We start from the raw sequence: 18,989 nt of genomic DNA, 5'->3' as shown, positions 1-18,989 counted from the left end.
AGTAACGTCATTTTCCGAGTCTCATAAATCGAGACGAGACGAGACGAGACGAACTGACGCGATACGATAAAAAGACAGAGAAAATCACGTAATCGGCGCGGCTTTTTGTAATTGTCTGCTGCTTTTCTTTATTAGCAAATATATTATTTTAATGGCGCGGTGATTATCACGGAAATCACGTGGGGCCGGCGGGGGAGTCATGAAATCAGGCGGTGGAAATAGGGTTGACTAGTGCGGGGTTGATGGGAATGGGTGTGGGGGCATGTATAGAAGGCTAGGGTGAGGAAAAAGAGCGAGGGTTGTCCGGGTGAAGTGAGACCAAATGGAAAAGAATTTCACAGCCCACGAGGTAGCAGAGACTGAGAAGAAAATAAAATAAATGTGTTTGGCTTCCAAAATTACTACATTATTACTGGCATTATATATGATGGGTCAAGGTCAAGTGCTTCTCCTCTAGGCACTCTCTCTGTTTCTGTCCTTAATAAGAATGAGGAGAAAATGAAATGGGTCCATGTGGGGTGCCCTTCAAAATGACTGGTTTCTTCTAATTTTATCACAAATTATATATCTTAGAACTCGTTTAAAAGTAATTATGATTAATTTTAACGGACGTTTGTATAACTTAATATTTATTATTTAATGATTTAAAATAATTTTAAAATATTTTTTTTTTCTTTTGTTCGATAAAATTAATTTAAATTTTTTTAAATTATTAAATTAACATATTTACCCTTATTAATTTTAACCAACATTTATAATTGATTTTAACTTAATGTAATTTGTGTATACCCGTGATGGGTACTATGATACCTGATAGTCTATTCCCTCTTAGTAATTCTAAAGTATAATTTTATTAGTGGAATTGATGTTTTTGAACATCATAAAGGTGAATTTGTAACTCAAAGGTAAAAATATAATTTATTGGTGGATAATACATACCAATTAAATTACGGATAACAATTTATGGAGAACAAATGCAATGATTAGTAGGTCGTGGAATAGCTATTAGCTTTATATAATTGGATCTTATTAGTGGAGTGTAATCAATCTATTTTAGTAGAGTGATCGATTAATTATGAAATTATGTTTTATTAATTTGATGGGAGCCACAATTAGATGTTCCATTGGTTCCCAATTGAGCTACCTTCATAGGTGTACCTTTTGTACGCGAAATTTAAGGCTATGTGGGACTTAATTCAAAGAGTGGATTTGTTTTCTAATGGGGAATGCCATTTTGGTCTTTTCTCCCCTTGGTATATAAGGAAACATGGAAAGATCAAAGTATATAATTCCTCTCATTTTCACCTCTAGAATCATTAGAAACCAAAACTAAGGAGTTTCCTTTTGATTCTAAGAGTGAATAGAGTTCCGATCTTACAAAGCATCATCACACAAAAAAAGATACACCATGGTAGGATTGATTAAAATATCATGGGTATTGTAGCTATGGTTCATTTTGCACCAAAGATGAGAAATGAAGTAATCAAGTTCACTCAACGTGGGTAATGATTTTGTTCCTCTTAATAATTTAATTGTAAAAACATGTTAGATTAGTCATATGATAAGGTAAAAATTTCTACTATCTACCCTACGTATCTTACAATATGGGAGTCGAGGAAAAGGTTTAGATCTAACAAAAATAATCATAAAATATTTTTTTATAAAAAAATGAGTCATATATATGGAATCATAATTCTAAAATATATTTTTTATATGTGGGCAAATGAGGTAAAAATGATCTATGATTAAAACATGCGGTCAACAAGGGTCAACGCCTACTAGATGGGCTCGAATCAATTAGGGATGGCAACGGGGCGGGTTCGGGGCGGGGCGCCCCCCTCCCAACCCCGCCCCGTTTATTTAAATCAATTCCCATCCCCGTCCCATTTAAAAAATTAAACGGGGCGGGGCGGGGCGGGGCGGGGCGGGCGGGTATGCTACATTCCTATACCCGCCCCGTTTAGCTTTTTATTTAATTTTAATTTTAATTTTTTTTAAAAATTACTTTTAAATTTTTTTAATTATATTAAAATAAATATATTTTATAAATAATTAAATAATTATATTTTTTATAACTTATTTTATTAAAAATAATTTATTATTATCTATATATTAAAAATAATAAAATAAAATTTAAATTAAATTAATTTTAAATTTTAAATTAAATTTAATTTTAATTTTAATTTTATATATAATCGGGGCGGGGCGGGGCGGGGTGGGGCAATACCCGAACCCGCCCCGGGTTTCAAAAAAAATCCCAAACCCGTCCCATACCCGTTTAGAAAAATAATATCCCACCCCATTAGGGGCGGGGCGGGGCGGGTACCCGAAATGACCCGCCCCATTGCCATCCCTAGGCTCGATACCCCTCACCAAAAAGTTGCATAAGCATTCAGCATACCACTAGGGCAAGTTATATATATATATATATATCAATGTTTTAAAAACCGGATCGGACTGGTATATCACCGTTCTGGTCCGATTATTTGGATCAGATGGGGATCGAACCGGGGTTGGACAACTTGAACCGACGATCCAACCGGTGAACCAGACGAACCGGCTGGTTCAAATGATTTTAATTTTTTTTAAAAAAAAAACAACATCAAAACGACGTCTTTATGGAGTCTTATATAACAAAATGAAAATCTCAAAATCTATAAGCTGCAACCTCCAAACTCCAACCTTTCCTCCTTCGTCCGCTGTCGATGCGTCCTAGCCGCGACACCAAGACAGATCTTGTCAATAGCCTACGACACCCATACAGGTCCCGCCGACGGCCCACGACACCCACACAGGTATTGTCAGCGTTGGAAAACTCCCCCTCTCTCCTCCGCCCGCCGTCGACGTGTCCCATCCACGACACTAAGACAGATCCCGTCGACGGCTTACGACACCCACACAAGTATCACCAGCGTTGGAAAGTTTCCCCCCTCTCCCAGCTGGTAACCTGCCTCGGCGTTGGAGTTTGCCCAGTGAGCTGTGTCGATTGTGGGGTAACGGGGTTTGCCCACTGCCCAGTGAGGTGCGTTTTTTACCAATACAGCTTATGATATTTGGAATTGTGTGGATCAGGCTTGTAAAACACTTGTAACTTGTGATTCCTCTCTTCCCTTGCATGTCATGGCTATAGTGGATTCAATGAAAATGTTTATAATGTTTATTAGAGTCTCCTTACAGTTTGTCTTGTTGACATTGTGTAAGTTGGAATATGATGAGTAACAGAGCCAGGTGCTTGTAGTCATTTTCCAACTTGTGATTTGTAATCACTAATTAATAATTATGCTTTGAAGCTAGACCAATTTTGAGCTTGAAATGTGGTAGAGCAAAAGTCCCATCAAGCCCTTTTGAGTAGCAATAAAGAACATAGTCTCTCACTGTGGTTTCTGTTTCCCTATATTGTCGGAATGCTTTGTGGTGCCCATGGTTAGCTATGGTTGTGGACATGCTAGATAATAGTGACACAATATGGCAAGCCCTTCAGCACAATCCATGCCTTTTAGGTGGTTTGAATTGAGCCCAACAACCTCAGATATTAACTCCAACAATTTAAGTCCTAATCTCATGGTTTGTTCCTTGTACCCCATCAATATATCTTTACAAAATTACTTTAGAATTTAGATAAATTTATAATTGGATCAAAGCATGCTTGTTATAACGACCATTATTCCTTTAGATAAATTTACCCATTGATATGTGATTGTTATAAATTGTTGATGACTTCCATTCTCTACGTTAATGTGAGATTTTTGTTTCTAATTTGATAGAGAAATAAAAAAGGGAATCAAACTTGACATCATCATCTGATCAAGATTCAATTACCAATTCTCAATCAACTAGAAGTAAGACTAATCCTGCATGGGAGCGTGTTTCTGAAGAAAGATATGCAAATGGAAGGAAAGCTCTTATTTGTTTGTATTGTAAAAAGATTACAAAATGCGGAGATATTCATAGAATGAAACAACATCTTGCTGGAGTGAAAGAAGATATTGGTCCATGTGAATCGGTTCCTCCTAATGTAAGATTTCGAATGGAAAATTCTTTGCAAGAGTTTGTGAATTCTAAGAAAGCAACCCAAGAAGCATAAGAATGTAGAAATCCTTATGGTCCTAATGTGTCACAATTTGAAGGGGATATGGCAGAAGGTGAAGAAGAGGTTCAAGAAATGCAAAGTCCTATGGTAGCTAATAGTGGAAAAAGGAAAAAATCAACAGTGGATTGCATCAAGAAATACTCAAGGAACTCAACCTTCTATGATGAGTGTATTAGCTGGGAAAGAAGCTATTTAGAGAGCGGATATGGCGATTGGGAGATTCTTTTATTATGTATGCATTCCTATTAATGCAGTGAATTCCTTCTACTTCAAGCCAATGTTGGATGTTATATCTACAATTGGTCCTGGATATAAGGGTCCAAATTACCATTATCTACGAGTTAATCTTTTAAAGGATGCCAAGAAGGAAGTTCAGTTACTTGTGGACTCTTATCGTGCAATTTGGGCAAAAGTTGGGTGTACAATAATGAGTGATGGTTGGACAGATAATAGAGAAAGAACACTCATCAACTTCCTTGTGTATTGTCCTGAAGGAATATCGTTTGTGAAATCTGTTGATGCTTCAGACATTGTCAAGGATGCAACTAATTTGTTTCAGTTATTTGATGAGGTGATTGAATGGGTTGGTCCACTCAATGTAGTTCATATAGTGACTGATAATGCAACAAATTATGTGGTCACAGGGAGATTGATTTCTCATAAGCATAAACACATTAATTGGTCACCTTGTGCAGCTCATTGTCTTAATTTGATCTTTAAGGATATTGGTAAGATGGACCATGATGCTGAACTTGTAAGATGTGCATCAAATGTGATAATTTTTGTTTATAATCATGTTGCTTTGTTAAGTTGGTTGAGAAAAAGAGAAGAATGGACAGAGATTTTGTGACCTAGTACAACTCGCTTTGCTACTACATTCATTGCACTCAAGAGTCTTCATGATCATAAACATGACTTGCAAACTTTGGTAACTAGTAAGTTTTTTGTGGACTCTAGATATTTAAAGGATTATAAAAGCAAAGTTACAGTTTCCATCATTTTGGATAATATATTTTGGAATGATTGTTTGATTGTTGTGAATTTTATGTCTCCACTAATGCGCTTATTGCGTATTGTTGATTGTGATGAGAGGTCTTCGATGGGATATGTGTATGAAGGCATGTATAGGGTTCGTTTGGGCATCAAGAAATTGTTTAACTACAACGAAAGACTATACAAGCCTTATACAGAGATCATAAAGCAACGTTGGGATCAACAACTAAAGAAAAACATTCATTCAATAGCTTATTGGTTGAATTCATGTTTCCAATATGATCAGGAAAACTTTTGTAATAAGCCAAATGTTATTGGAGGTGTCATGGATGTTATTGATCAGAAAGTTCTAAAAGGCAAGCTTGAAACAATGAATGAAATGAAGTTATTTCGTAATCGATTGAGAAGTTTTGGAAGAGACCTTGCTTATTCTTCACGTGAAGTACTTCAACCTGGTAAAATATTATTTTCATTTATTAGTATGTTTATTCTTTTTTATTAGTTACCTACTTACTATTTAATATTTTAAACTTGCTAATGTGTTTTATTTTTTTTTCTTATTTTTAATGTGAAATGGTAACTAGATGAATGGTGGAGGCTACATGGATACAGTGCACCACATTTGCAAAAGTTAGCCATTCTAAATTGAGCCAAACCACATCGTCTTTTGGATGTGAGAGGAATTGGAGTGTCTTTGAACATATACATACCAAAAGAAAGAATATATTGGAACATCAAAGGCTTAATGATCTTGTATACGTTCATTACAATTTGCGCCTAAAAAATCGGTATAAATGAATTCTTAGTTGTTTTGAATTTAAATTCTTCTATTCACAATTATGAATAATTATATGCTCTTTTTTTTTTAGGTTCTATAACAAGAAAAGAATATATGATCCCATTGACCATGCATGCATTGATGAGACCGATTTTTAGGTAGTTGATGACGATCAGCCAGTAGAGTTAGATGTTGAAGAATTGGAAAATCTTCTATATGAAGAATGGTCAATTCCAATAAATGAAGTGAAAGGTTCAAGTTTTCACATTGGTTAGTAAAATATTTAAACTTATAAAAGTTTAATAATTATATTTTTTTCTTCAAAAATGATTTCTTGTTGATATATATTCAATATTTTTGTAGATGATGAGGATGGTGGTGACGTGGCTATAGAAGAGCTTGATGTGGAGAACTTTGGTTTTCCAGATGCTCATGTTCAATCTCCTTATTCCAATTTCCAAAATGAATGAAGACATGAATTTTATATTTATTAGTATGCAAAAAACTTCATGAATATTCTAACATTGACATGTCATATTTTTATTTTAATTAATTAAGTGTTGTGAACCTATGGTTGACATTTGTATTATCTATTATGGACAATGTGTTAAGTTAACAACTCTTTGATAATTTGGTTATTATAGGATAGTAATGGTTTGATTATTTGATAAATATTGAGTTTATTGACATTATGAATGTATAACATCTTATATTGTGTTATAGATATCATATATGATAATTAATGACTTTTACAAGTAAAAATTTTTGTGACAAAACTCAACAAACAAAGTAGATGCTGTCAAAATTTACATAGAATTTATTAATTTTTTAATTTTTTATAATATATAAAATAATAAAATATATATTTATGATGTCACAGGTTCGATAGCGGTTCGACCGCCGGTCCGACCGGTGAACCGTGAACCAGTAACTTTTCCGATTCAATGACCGGTCCGATTCTGAAAACATTGATATATATATATTAAAAGTATCATATCAATAAAATATTAAAAAAAAAAAACTTTAAACAAAAAATTAATTATAATTATTGTATAATTAAATGAAAAATTTTCATTTAGTAGATTAGCAAAAAAAAAATATTATGATAATTTTCTTCATAGTGATTTTAATATCAATCTATTATACTTCTAATTTCATTTTTAAGATATTTTATATATATATATATATTATAAATTTTGATCAATTTTAGATCAATCGATATTTTTTGTCAAAATATCTATTGATATATCTTTGATATATTCATAAAATTGAAATATTGATATATTTATAATTACCGATATTTTTATCTTCATAAATGATTTGAGATTAAAAATAAACTAACTATTTTTATTCGTACTTAAAAAGTTAAAAATAACTTTAATTTATAATATTTAGTTATGCAAACGCATCAAGTATTTTTTATTAGTTGGATTTCTCAAAAGCAAAATCAAACTGGGAGTGTGACTTTGTTGATTACTGCCTCAACCTGTCATGTGGTCAATTCTTGTTTGCTATGGAGTCTAGGAATTTAAGAAAAGCCAGCTTCACAGTTTCTTGCTGCTATTGGGAGTTTTTTTACTAAGAGGTTTTTGCTTTCTACACTCACCTTTCCCAGGTTCTAAGCCAAATCCAATTCAAACTTGGGCTAATCTTTCCAACCCAATTCTATTTTTACCTTTTAGATGTGCTTGGTTTATGCTTTTTCAACTCAAATTCAATTTGAGTTACAGATGGATCAAAGTTTGGGTCAACCCAATTAATCTTATATAATTTTTTTTATATATTATATTTATAATTTAATTTTATATAATAATATATATTTTATTTATTTTTTTAGATTTTAATCAAAAATATCAAATTACAATTATCCTTGAGCTTTGAGCTTTGGTAAACTACAAACTTGTCCAAGTTGCAGCCTATGATATGCGAAGATAATATATTCAATAGGATATTATATCATATTAATATTTAGTTTATAAAATGAATTAAAAATAAAATTGAATATATATTATTTTTTAATGTTTAAAATAAAAATCGTATTGTATTTTATTATTTTCTATTTTTTTTAAAAATATGAAAATTTCCTTACATTTAATAATATTCTTAAGATTTATAATCAATATATACAAACAATTTATATATTTTAAATATTAGATACATTAGTATTATTTTATAATATATTTTTAGTTCTTCTTTTTTAAATACAAATTTAGTTTTATAATTAAATTTTTTATTTTATAAAATAATTCATATAAAAAATAATTAAAAAAAATTATGATATAGAATATTCTACATCTTAGTTTGGGATTTATTAATAAATCGTATATAAAAAAAGATAATAGATAATATATCTTATCCCTTATCCCGTCTTATTTCAATATCAGGATAGCATACTTCTGTCTTTTATTTTCTCTATATCCTATCAATTCCAAACATAGGCTTGGGAAATTAGAAGTTTATGGTTGGCCAGTAGTCAATTTTTAGACAGATGAAGCAGACTGATCTTTCATGCAACAATGCTCACTCATTTTGGGCATATCAGTTGTATTCCTGCAGGTCCATACACAATTCATTTTCATTTCCTTGGGTGAAAACTAAGTCCTAGGAGCTATCACATTCCTGTGTGCACCACATACCTACCTCTATATGTCACCATTGAAGTTGGGGTGGTCCCAGCAGGTTCATTCATGTCTCCGGAATCAGATTGCTCTTTTCATGCTTTCTAGCCAGAGAACTATGCTTAATTTGGAATGTTTATACTCCACTCAAGTCTAGCAAGATTGAGAAAATTGTACGTAGGAATGTGATGTTAACCAAATCATACACATATATAAGTAGAAAGTAAAGAAAAATACGAGATTTTTAGTATGGTTCAACGATCAATATGATGTCTACGTTCATAAAGTGTATCAACACTTGATAATTCATTAATCAAAATGAAGGAAATGTTACAATGACGAAGTTCTAAAAAAAAAATATATTTCAATTACGATTGTATTCTCTAAAAACAAAACTTTAAAACATAAAAAGGGTAAAATATATAATACGGATAAATTCGTCATTCATCATGTAAAAAAATTTATCCAAGGGCAGTATAAATCTGATTCGGGCTTCACAATTCAACATTTGAATCAGTCAAAACAGCCAAGTAGTAATCCTTAATGGCTTTCTTCTGCAAATTCTTCTACTGCTTTGCAGACTCTACCAGGGTTGGATATGAAAAAGAAGATTGCTCACAGACATGGACAGAAGCTCAAGCTAACAATGAACACAAGTCTAGACAATAGCCATGTGGAGGAAGGTTTATGCCATGTTTGTAACATCTCTATCTAGGCAATAGCCAAAAAGGATGTTGGTGTCCTCCATTGTAGGACTTTGCATCACAGAGATGATATTTATTAGGTAGATGAAGGCAAACAGGATTGAGCGTGTGTCATCTTGTTTTAAAACATGCCCATATATGGGCCAAGAAATGCAGCCATCAACACCCCCAAGCCACATTTAATGCTGAAAAATCTGTAAACCTCTGAAATATTATATGACGATAGAGGGCTGTATGTAGAATGACACAATGCTCAAAATACACAAAGTGAAACTTAGAAGTTAGAAGTATTAATATAACCCTGATGTTACAAGTTCTTAAAGAAAATATGATAATTTTATTGGATTATTTTGTTTACCAAACCATGCACAAACTAGTAGGAAATAATAATAATAATAATAATAATAATAATATTTTTAATGTACTTCGGTAATCAAAGTGATCCCTACATCTATATATGGAGTATACCAACACACAAGATTCCACTAATTAAAAGGGACAAGTAAGGTTACAATAATGATGCTCTCGAAAAAAAAACCTTTTAATTACGATCGCACTCTCTAAAAAACAAAACTTTAAAACATAAAATGTTAAATATATAATAGGAGCAAATTCGTTATTTATCATATAAAAAAATTTCTCCATCCGACGCTATCTCATTCAACCCCCATGAGTTAATCGAGCTACTTGATCCCCATGAGCTCAACGGGGAGCTTGACTCCCGATATCTTGAGCAAGGCGCAACAAAACTGATTCAGTTTTACATTCCAACATGTTTAGCATGAGTTAACCCTTTTTAAGATTATGAATATAACTAGCTTAACAAATTTTTCATTGTCTCGTTCTACACTACTACAAGAAGCAAAACCATAGCTGTGAGGGCAGTGATGGGTACACAAGCTTAGGTTGGTTGATATGTTAATTATTTTGCTGTGATTCCAAGGAATGAGGCATTCCTTTTCAAGTAAGGTTGCTAGTTCAGTATCCATAGAAGAGCAGTCCATTCATGGCCTGTAGAACCATTGAAATATGACATAATTTTGTTGTCTTCATGAATCAATAGAACACTAGGAAGTCGACATTATATTGCTTTGCTGTCATCATTAACCATTGTCCCCAGAATGTTAATTCCAGAGCTTTTACTCCATTTTAGGGGAAATCCCAACTCAGTAGAGGTCCCATAATAGCTTAGGGAGGAGGACCACCAGAGGAAATGGCCTCACATCTGGGAAAGAGGGTAAAAACATTATACCATGATCATATATAGACTTCTAGCAAAGAGATGCAGCCCATTTCCTAGGGTCTTTCCACTTGATGTTGTGTATTTTTTAGTCTATTTTCCTTGGCATTAATGAAGAGACTGCTCCCAATTCAAACCTGCTTCAATGCCGACAAATTTGGTGGGTTAGATACATCAAGCACAACAAATGGATGCTACTAGTCATATGTACATTAAAACTAAGAGTGGAATAGTGAGATTTAGAAGCTCGACTTTAATGAAGACTAGTCATCGATTCTTAGCGATAATTTTTAAGCCTTTACAAATAATCAAGCGTATTAAGTGTTTCTAATAAATAATTGAACATGTTAAGCACTCCATGACCGACAATTTCACGACGAGCAACTCTAAAAAGACGTCATAAATATAAATAAATAAATATATATATATATATATAGTGAGTTGATTATAAATATAGTTACTTGTGACCTTTAAATTGTCATCACTCAAGAATACCTTTTTTTATAGGTCTAAAGAGGGTTTTTGTAAAAGTTAACATTTTTCTAACCGTCTCATATTAATCTCTTTTTTAAATCATTTTTTATTATTTAATTGAATAGACATAGAAGTTCATGTTGAATTTAAAAAGGAGTTTTTGATTTATAACTATTGGATCTAAGGAGGGTATAATTATCATTTTATATATCTAAATATTAGTATTTAACTATATTAATAATCATTTAATTAAAGTAAATCCTAAATTGATAATCCCAAACCAACATGTCACATGTTGTTTCTTAATAGATTTATCAAATATTTATGCATCAATGGCTTGTTGAGATATGAGATTTTAATAGAAAACTTATGGAAAAATCTAAGGCATTGAATTGATACATCTCAAACTTTAAATCTAGATCGTTGAAAGTATATGATAAAATTTGAATTGTTAAATGATGATATGAACATATGAAACTAGGATACGAAAGAATAAGACTAAGATATAAAGAAATGAAGCTCATAGAAAACATTAATGGAACCAAGGTATATAACAATGAAACCATATATGAGTTATGAAGTAATGAAATTTTGTACAAAATAATGAGATTTGGTACAAATTAATGAAACCTAATTTTATAAATGACACCATATGATCAATGATACCTTTTTGCTAAGAACAAAAAAGTAACTTTTGCATAACATTTGAAGTGCTTCTAATAAATGATTATGATTAATGAATTCTGACTACTTTAAAGAGATAATTAAGTATACGTAATATATTTTAAAAGAACTTCCTTATAGTATTGGTGATTTTGATATAAAAAAATATTTAATAATGAGTTAATCAAGAAGATCATAACCCCTAAATTGTCGTCATTAAGAAGAAAATATACTAACCATCATTATTAAATGATAGTTATTATTCTTTGAGTTTTTAATAAAAATTGGTACTTAACCATACTAATGATCATCTAATTTGAGTGAATCCTAAACTTATAGCGTTAAATCAAAATGACTATGTGTTGCTTCTTAATCAATTTATAATATGTTTATGAACTAAGAGTTGGTTGAGATTTTCATAAAAAAATTAAATAAAAATCTAAGATATCGAATTAGTAATTTTGAATTTGCATTGTTTAAAAGGAATGATAAAATTTGATCCATTAAATAAGGGTATAAACATATTAAATCAAAGTATAAACAAATAAAATTCGTATGTAAAGAAATAAGACAAATCCAAAACAATAAACCACATATGAGTTACAAAACAATAAAACCCAAATTATATACACCATGTGATACTTTTTCTATAAGAACCAAAAAACTAACGGTTTCGTAAAACTTATAACTAAGCATATCATGTGCTTTTAATAAATAATTAAACATGTAAAGGGTTTCGACGATCAACTAATTAGTAATAAGTAATTCTAAACAGACATCATAAATAGACATATGTATATGTCTTGAAGAGGCTTGTTTATATTTATCAGTAATTTTAATATAAAAAAAATTAATAATAAATATGTAGGCATTAAATTTCCATCCTTAAAAAACAAAACAAATTAACCATCATTATATATAACTATTATTGTACAAGTTTAATAAAAATTAGTTTTTAATTAACAGTCATTTAATAAGGAGTTAACTACTACTATTCATTAAAATTTAATTAAAAAAAAATAGTTTTTAATCAAACTAACGGTCACTTTTAACCAAATTAATCATCATTTCATTTAAATGAAACTAAATCGAAAACCATAAACCAACATAATTATATGTGTTGGTTTTTTAATAAATTTATGGCATATTCATAAACTAACAACTAAATGAGATGTTAATAAATATCTTAAGGAAAAATCCGAAGTATCGACTTTTTTATATACAATACAAATATGTATCATATAATATAATATCACGAAAAGATAAAATAATAAAAATAGAGTATAAAGTAATAAAATTCTAATTACTTGTAAAAAATACCAAAAAAAAAATGATAAAAAATGGAAAAAAAAGAAAAATTGTTGCAAGTAAAATGCTAAACTATTGACAAACATTTTAAATACCAATCACCATCAAATCATTGCTTGTGGAAAAAGATAATCCTCCCTCATTATACACGTGAGGAAGAAAAAAGGAAAAAAGAAATAAATAATAAGATATTTCTGGTAAACTATGAAAAGAAGAAAAAAAAAGTTGTTGAAATGAGAGAGAGACAGAGCTGAAAATCCATTTATGATATTTTGTAGATTGCATTACAGGTAGGTTAGGAACTTAGGATACCTGAAATCCAATACCCAAAATAATCAAAATAATAATTGTAATTATTGCTATATATTTATATATATTTATTTATTGATGTAAATGTTTTCTTTTTTTGGCTCTTCTCACTGTTTCTTTTCTCTCTCTCTGTTTCTTGGTCGTCTCCTCTGATTTCAATTGTGAAACTCTTCAAGAGGACCCAATTTATTTTCTTTCACTTTCTCTGATTTTTCTTCGAGTTTCCTGTTTGTTTCCCTCTATGTGTCGTTTGATATGTGGAAACGTGTAGCCAACATTCTGCTCACCTACCAACCTCACCACTCTTTCTCTATCTAATTCTCTCGCTACTACCGTTTCAAACTTGAACCAGTTGTCTTTCATAGCCTTTTCCCTTTTTTTTTTTACTTGAATTTCAGCCCATTCTGCGTTGTTTCCATTGTTTTCTCCACCGCCTTGGCAATGTGGTTCTGGGTTTCCCTGGAACTGCCCCAACAAACCTCACAGGAGCGTTTCTCACCAGTCTGGATTTGTTTGAGTCCCTGCATTTCTGAGGTTTTTTTCTAGTTTCTTTGTTTATTTATGGCTTTGAAGACTGGACTAATCTGGGGTTCTGCAACTCCTCCGCATCCTCACTTGGGTCTGGCGGATTTGGGTGGTAGGCGAGCTGGGCGTGCTCTGAATTTGAGGTTTGATTTTGAGAGGTTTCGGAAATGGGAGTGTTTGGCTGTTTTGGGTCAGCGAGCTACAATCCCTGTTGAAGATGAGAAGCCACTGAGGCCTGGGGTTGAGTCTCCTGGTGGGGCTGATGAAGCCAAGGAGACTGAGCCCAGGGCTTTTCACAGGGATTTGAACTCTCTTCCAAGTGAGTTCACTTGGTTACAATTCTCCAAACTTTGATTTTCTTTCGCTGTTAGAATCATAATTGGGATATCGCATGTTTTAGTTTTTGGAAATCAAGCTTTTTATTGGATTTTCCTTTTGCAAATGAATCTCTTGGGTTCAAAAGGTCTGAATTTTTTTGGCAGTTGAATCTTAGATTTAGCTTTGAAATTAAATCCTAAAAACTTTGATTCATTGATGAAGTAATGTGGATTGATTGTAGGTATATATGGATGTTTAGATTGTCTTATGGAATTCTGCATGAAATGATTTTATGCTATATGATGCTTTTGTAATGGTTGAGGTTTGAATTTCTTGATGGGTTTATTTGTATTTTGATTGTACTCTGGTTTTGAGAATTAGGGCTTGCATCAGTTGAAGACTTGTTTTGGGATTTTTGAATGCTATTCCTTTGCCCCCCATCGTAAGTAGAGTGTTGAATGCTGTTCATGGCTCCATTGTTTCTTTAAATTGTTGGAGGCCATATTGTGCATGCATTCGAGAAGTTCTAGGTTTAGAAAGATTCGGAATTTGTCGTGTTCTGCATGTATTTAATTAAGTTGAGATTTCCAGATTAAAAATGTAGTGATGGATCACAATACAGTTATTAATCAGAGTTCCTGCTTTCATTGATATTGAACAAGCAATGAGGATTAGTAGTTCTATATCATGGGATCATGGTTGGATGTGTTCTACATTGATTAGTCATTTTGGATGGCTCTTCCGCCATTCTTCAAGATTTCGACAATCATATATTAAGTTAGAAACACTCTTTAATCTGTTAGAAAAACCTATCAGTCTGTCTACTCTGGTCATGCTACACCAGTATCATCTTAGTCAGACCTTGTTACAATGCAGTTTTTCAAATGCATCCCCGGTTCTCTGGTTTCCTTCAAATGCAGTTGTTACAGTTTCATAAGTTGAATATTTGCCTGAATTGCAGGACCATTATCTGCTACAGATCCTTCATCGTCTCCTAGCAATGGTGGGAAGGTGCGGGTTGCTTATCAGGTAAAAACACTTAAGCCATTCATCTAACTGGTATTCTTTGCTTTCTCTATATTCTTATATCGGGTTAATTGCCTTTTGCAGGGGGCACCAGGTGCATACAGTGAGGAAGCTGCGATGAAAGCATACCCAAAGTGTGAGGCTGTTCCTTGTGATGATTTCGAAGCTGCATTCAAGGTTCAGCCAAATACTAATATATGCTTTATGGTTATTGAATTAATTTACACATTTTAAACTCTTAATTAACTAAATTTCCATTTTGCAGGCAGTTGAATTGTGGTTGGTGGAGAAAGCAGTTCTCCCAATTGAGAATTCTGTAGGTGGAAGCATCCATCGTAATTATGATCTTCTCCTTGGCCACAGGCTGCACATAGTGGGGGAGGTGCAGATGGTTGTTAACCATTGCCTATTGGGATTGCCTGGTGTAAGAAAGGATGAGCTAAAACGTGTTTTAAGTCATCCTCAGGTTTGTCGTTTTCTTTTCTTTTTCCGTATTAATGTGTTCCACCGTTAGAGGAAACCTGCCTGTTAGGCAGTTCCATCTATTGCCTTCAGTTTAGAATATAGGGGTCAGATAATCTTGCCACTTCTGATAAAGCCAAATATTTAAAAGGAAAATGGTGAAAGGTCATGAATGATTTGCACTATCCGACATTTGGAAGGTCGGTTTTCACGAGCTTTGTGATTTGGCCACGCTAATATCGAAATTCTTTTCTTCCATAATGGAAGATTCTGACCACCAAATTGATTCTTAAACAAACACAATGGCAAGCCTGATAACTTTTTCCAAGATCAAGTGCTTTTGTGCATTTTGTCCTGTCAAACAATGCATGAAGGGAATAGCATTACTCTAAAAAATATATTCTTACCTGCAGGCATTTGCTCAGTGTGATATGACATTAAATGAGTTAGGCCTCCTCAGAATTAGCACAGAGGATACTGCCGGTGCTGCTCAGGTAATCTTTGGAGATCTTATGTGTCCTGGTTTAGTTTATTCAGATTTTATTGTACAGATTCTTCTAAATATTAGATCTTTTTGACAGATTGTCGCTTCTGATGGCCTGAAAAATACTGGAGCAATTGCCAGTGCCCGAGCTGCAGTAATCTATGGGCTTAACATTCTTGAAGAGAAAATCCAGGTATAACTTGTCCCCTCACTTCTTGCTTAGCTCAGATATTTTTTGTGTGAAAAAGGATGCTCCTACTGTATTAGGAATTAACTGATCTTGGTACCCTAGACATGATTGAGGCTGGGTGATTCATCAATCTTGGCTGCTCAGTTGATGATATGCCCATCCAATGGTAAGATTTTGTTTATGCATTTCTCCGTCCTGATCAGGAGTCCATCTTTTATTCTTTGAGAAAATATGTGATGGTTCCATTGCGATTGGGATTCTGGGGAATGTTCATTTGATGGGCTTCTCTAGTTCCAACGATTTCTTTTTTATGGTTCCCAAGTCTCTTATGCCCATCTCAATTTTTATTTTCTTTTTGGTCTATGGATTCTCATTTTGAACAGACTTCGTGATTTTAAGAATAATATTTAAACAAAGTATCCTTACAGGATGACATAGTAGGTGTATCCAATGCATACCTAAAAACTAACCATCATAATAAATCTCTTGGCATTAAAAGGCTTGTGTTTGATCCTTACATCTGAAAGTCACTTTTGTTATCATTTTTTTACCTTTCAAGTTTATTTGTCATTATTCGTTGTAAATGATGGTTTGATCCATGGTGACTCGGCAGGATGATTGTGACAATATTACCCGGTTTTTGATACTTGCTAGAGAACCTATAATCCCAGGACTTGAGAGGCCTTATAAGGTATAGTTCTTTTGGTTGATTAGTGAGTTTCTTTGGACATACAAAAGAATAAATTGCCATTTTTCTTTTCAGACAAGCATTGTCTTCAGTCTTGATGAAGGCCCTGGGGTACTCTTCAAAGCCCTGGCTGTGTTTGCTCTGAGAGATATTAGTTTGTCAAAGGTAATGCAACTAACCAAGTTTGTTTCAGTTATTTTCCATTATGCCAATGAGATTTCGTGTTTATATTCTCCTTTTTGTGCAAGTTAAGATTGAGAGCCGTCCACAAAGAAAGCGTCCACTGAGGATCGTTGATGACTCTAACAAAGGCAGTGCTAAGTGAGTGCTATTTTTATTTGGATTAAGATTTGAAGAAGCAGGGTCGGTCATATAAGCGACATTATAGTTTACATTAATATCTATTAAATGGAAATATAATCTGTCTAATGAACTTTTTCCTGCATCTTGATCTGTTTGCTGGAATCACACATTTTACATATTGTAGAATCTTGGAAGAAAATCTCTCTTGTAGAAATTTAGTATAGTTGGCATGAAGGATTCATGCTGTACGAGTGACTGATTTCTGCCTGCAGGTATTTTGATTACCTTTTCTATATCGACTTTGAAGCTTCTATGGCAGAGCCTCGTGCTCAATATGCTCTGGGTCACCTGCAGGTCAGTGCTTTAGTTCCTATTTGGGGAAATAGTTCCTAAAACCGTTTTCTAACCCAAAACATAAGTTTGGCAAACTTCTGACACGATACAATTTTTGAAAATAGACTGGTTTTTAATAATCCTTGAATGAGCAAAGATGCAATCTTTTTTATTTTTTAACAAGTGATATCAGGTTCTTCATTTTAACCCAGCACCCCCAATTCAATATTCCTTGAGTCGAGTTTCCATGATTGATGATACTGTTTTGTGCTGAAATACAATAATGTGTGCACCTTTATAATATCCTTGCCTGTGATTAATAAGCGATCTTTTGTTCTTATTTCTTTGGATTTGGGATTGATGAGTTTATGACTTACGACCTAGCTGGTGGTATCATTCCATCCAGGTCGAGAACTTCCCTCTAGGTTATAAGCTTGTGGCAACAACCCCACATCCAACCTTTATATTTCCATACAATGTATTAAATATTTATTGCCTGCTCAAGTTCAAGTTTCTTGAACTTGACATTGTTATGCACTTCATTTCCAGTTCCAATCTAAATGCTACTCTGCCCCCTCCTTTTTTTCATTTTTGTTCTTTCGGTTTTTTTTGTCTGTTTTTTTTTTTTTTCTTTCCTCCTGCCTGGAACCTCAGTCACCCAAAATATTCAGCTGCAACCTCAAGAACCCCTAAACTCAGCTAAAAAAATTTCACTAGAAACAGCCATCGGGTCTTGCTTCATAATTTGTCATGGAACAATACGTAAGGTGGCTTGTATCTTTCGTAGATGTCCTTTTGGTTTACAATGAAAATGAAAGTTCACCCGTTCCAACCGGACTATGAACTACTAAGAATTGCCGAGATTAATTGTTGGCTATGATATATGATCTTGTGGTATACTCTAATTATTATTCTCAGCTGTCAGCATCTCTCTGAGCACCTCCACCTCAGAAATTTCACTCAAGGATTTTCCTATTTGATGCAGGAATTTGCAAGATTTCTGAGGGTCCTCGGTTGCTATCCAATCAATAGGTGAGCTCTGTAGACAGAAAGGAACTGAACAGAAGAGAACAGCCTCCCCAGGAGTCGGTTTTCGAAATCATTTACATTTGGTTTATCAAACATTCAACTTCAGACATTGGAAACCTTGTATCCTGTACATAGACACACACAACATTTCCTTCAGCAGGATAATTTTTCAATAAATTTACAGTTCTTTTCTTCGTACTGGTGATGGGGTCTTTATTTATGTCTTGCCAGACGATTTTAATGGCAGTCTACAGAGGAGTTCTCCAAAACGGTATATAATTTTTTTTCTCAGAACAGATCAACAGTGAAATGAAAATCAAGAGAAACTGTTTGGTCGGTAGGAAATTTCCGGGCCAGGGTGTGTTTGAATATTGATTTGTATGGACTATGGAGACAGAGAACCACACTTCGGGTTTGTCTTCTATTAGATGATAAATGAGACATTCTGAAAATG

The 18,989-nt window shown here is 33.1% G+C and overlaps 1 protein-coding gene across 2 annotated transcripts; it reads left to right on the top strand.

The window, feature by feature from the left end:
- The first annotated feature begins 13,234 nt into the window (after positions 1-13,234).
- Positions 13,235-18,726, top strand: LOC100245164 (arogenate dehydratase/prephenate dehydratase 1, chloroplastic). 2 transcript variants are annotated; one of them, XM_010657086.3, is made up of 11 exons: positions 13,237-14,021; positions 14,982-15,049; positions 15,131-15,223; positions 15,312-15,512; positions 15,922-16,002; positions 16,090-16,185; positions 16,796-16,873; positions 16,946-17,035; positions 17,124-17,191; positions 17,446-17,527; positions 18,492-18,726. In XM_010657086.3, the coding sequence occupies exons 1-11, from the start codon at positions 13,739-13,741 to the stop codon at positions 18,540-18,542; spliced, it is 1,191 nt and encodes a 396-aa protein (XP_010655388.1). In that variant the 5' UTR covers positions 13,237-13,738; the 3' UTR covers positions 18,543-18,726. The 2 variants fall into 2 exon arrangements, with proteins under 2 accessions (XP_010655389.1, XP_010655388.1); XM_010657087.3 differs by lacking the exon at positions 17,446-17,527 and having other exon boundaries at positions 13,235-14,021.
- The last annotated feature ends 263 nt before the right edge of the window (positions 18,727-18,989 follow it).

Source organism: Vitis vinifera, chromosome 10 (assembly GCF_030704535.1).
Source record: "Vitis vinifera cultivar Pinot Noir 40024 chromosome 10, ASM3070453v1".
Taxonomy (NCBI): domain Eukaryota; kingdom Viridiplantae; phylum Streptophyta; class Magnoliopsida; order Vitales; family Vitaceae; genus Vitis; species Vitis vinifera.
This window is presented reverse-complemented; position numbering and strand designations above follow the sequence as displayed.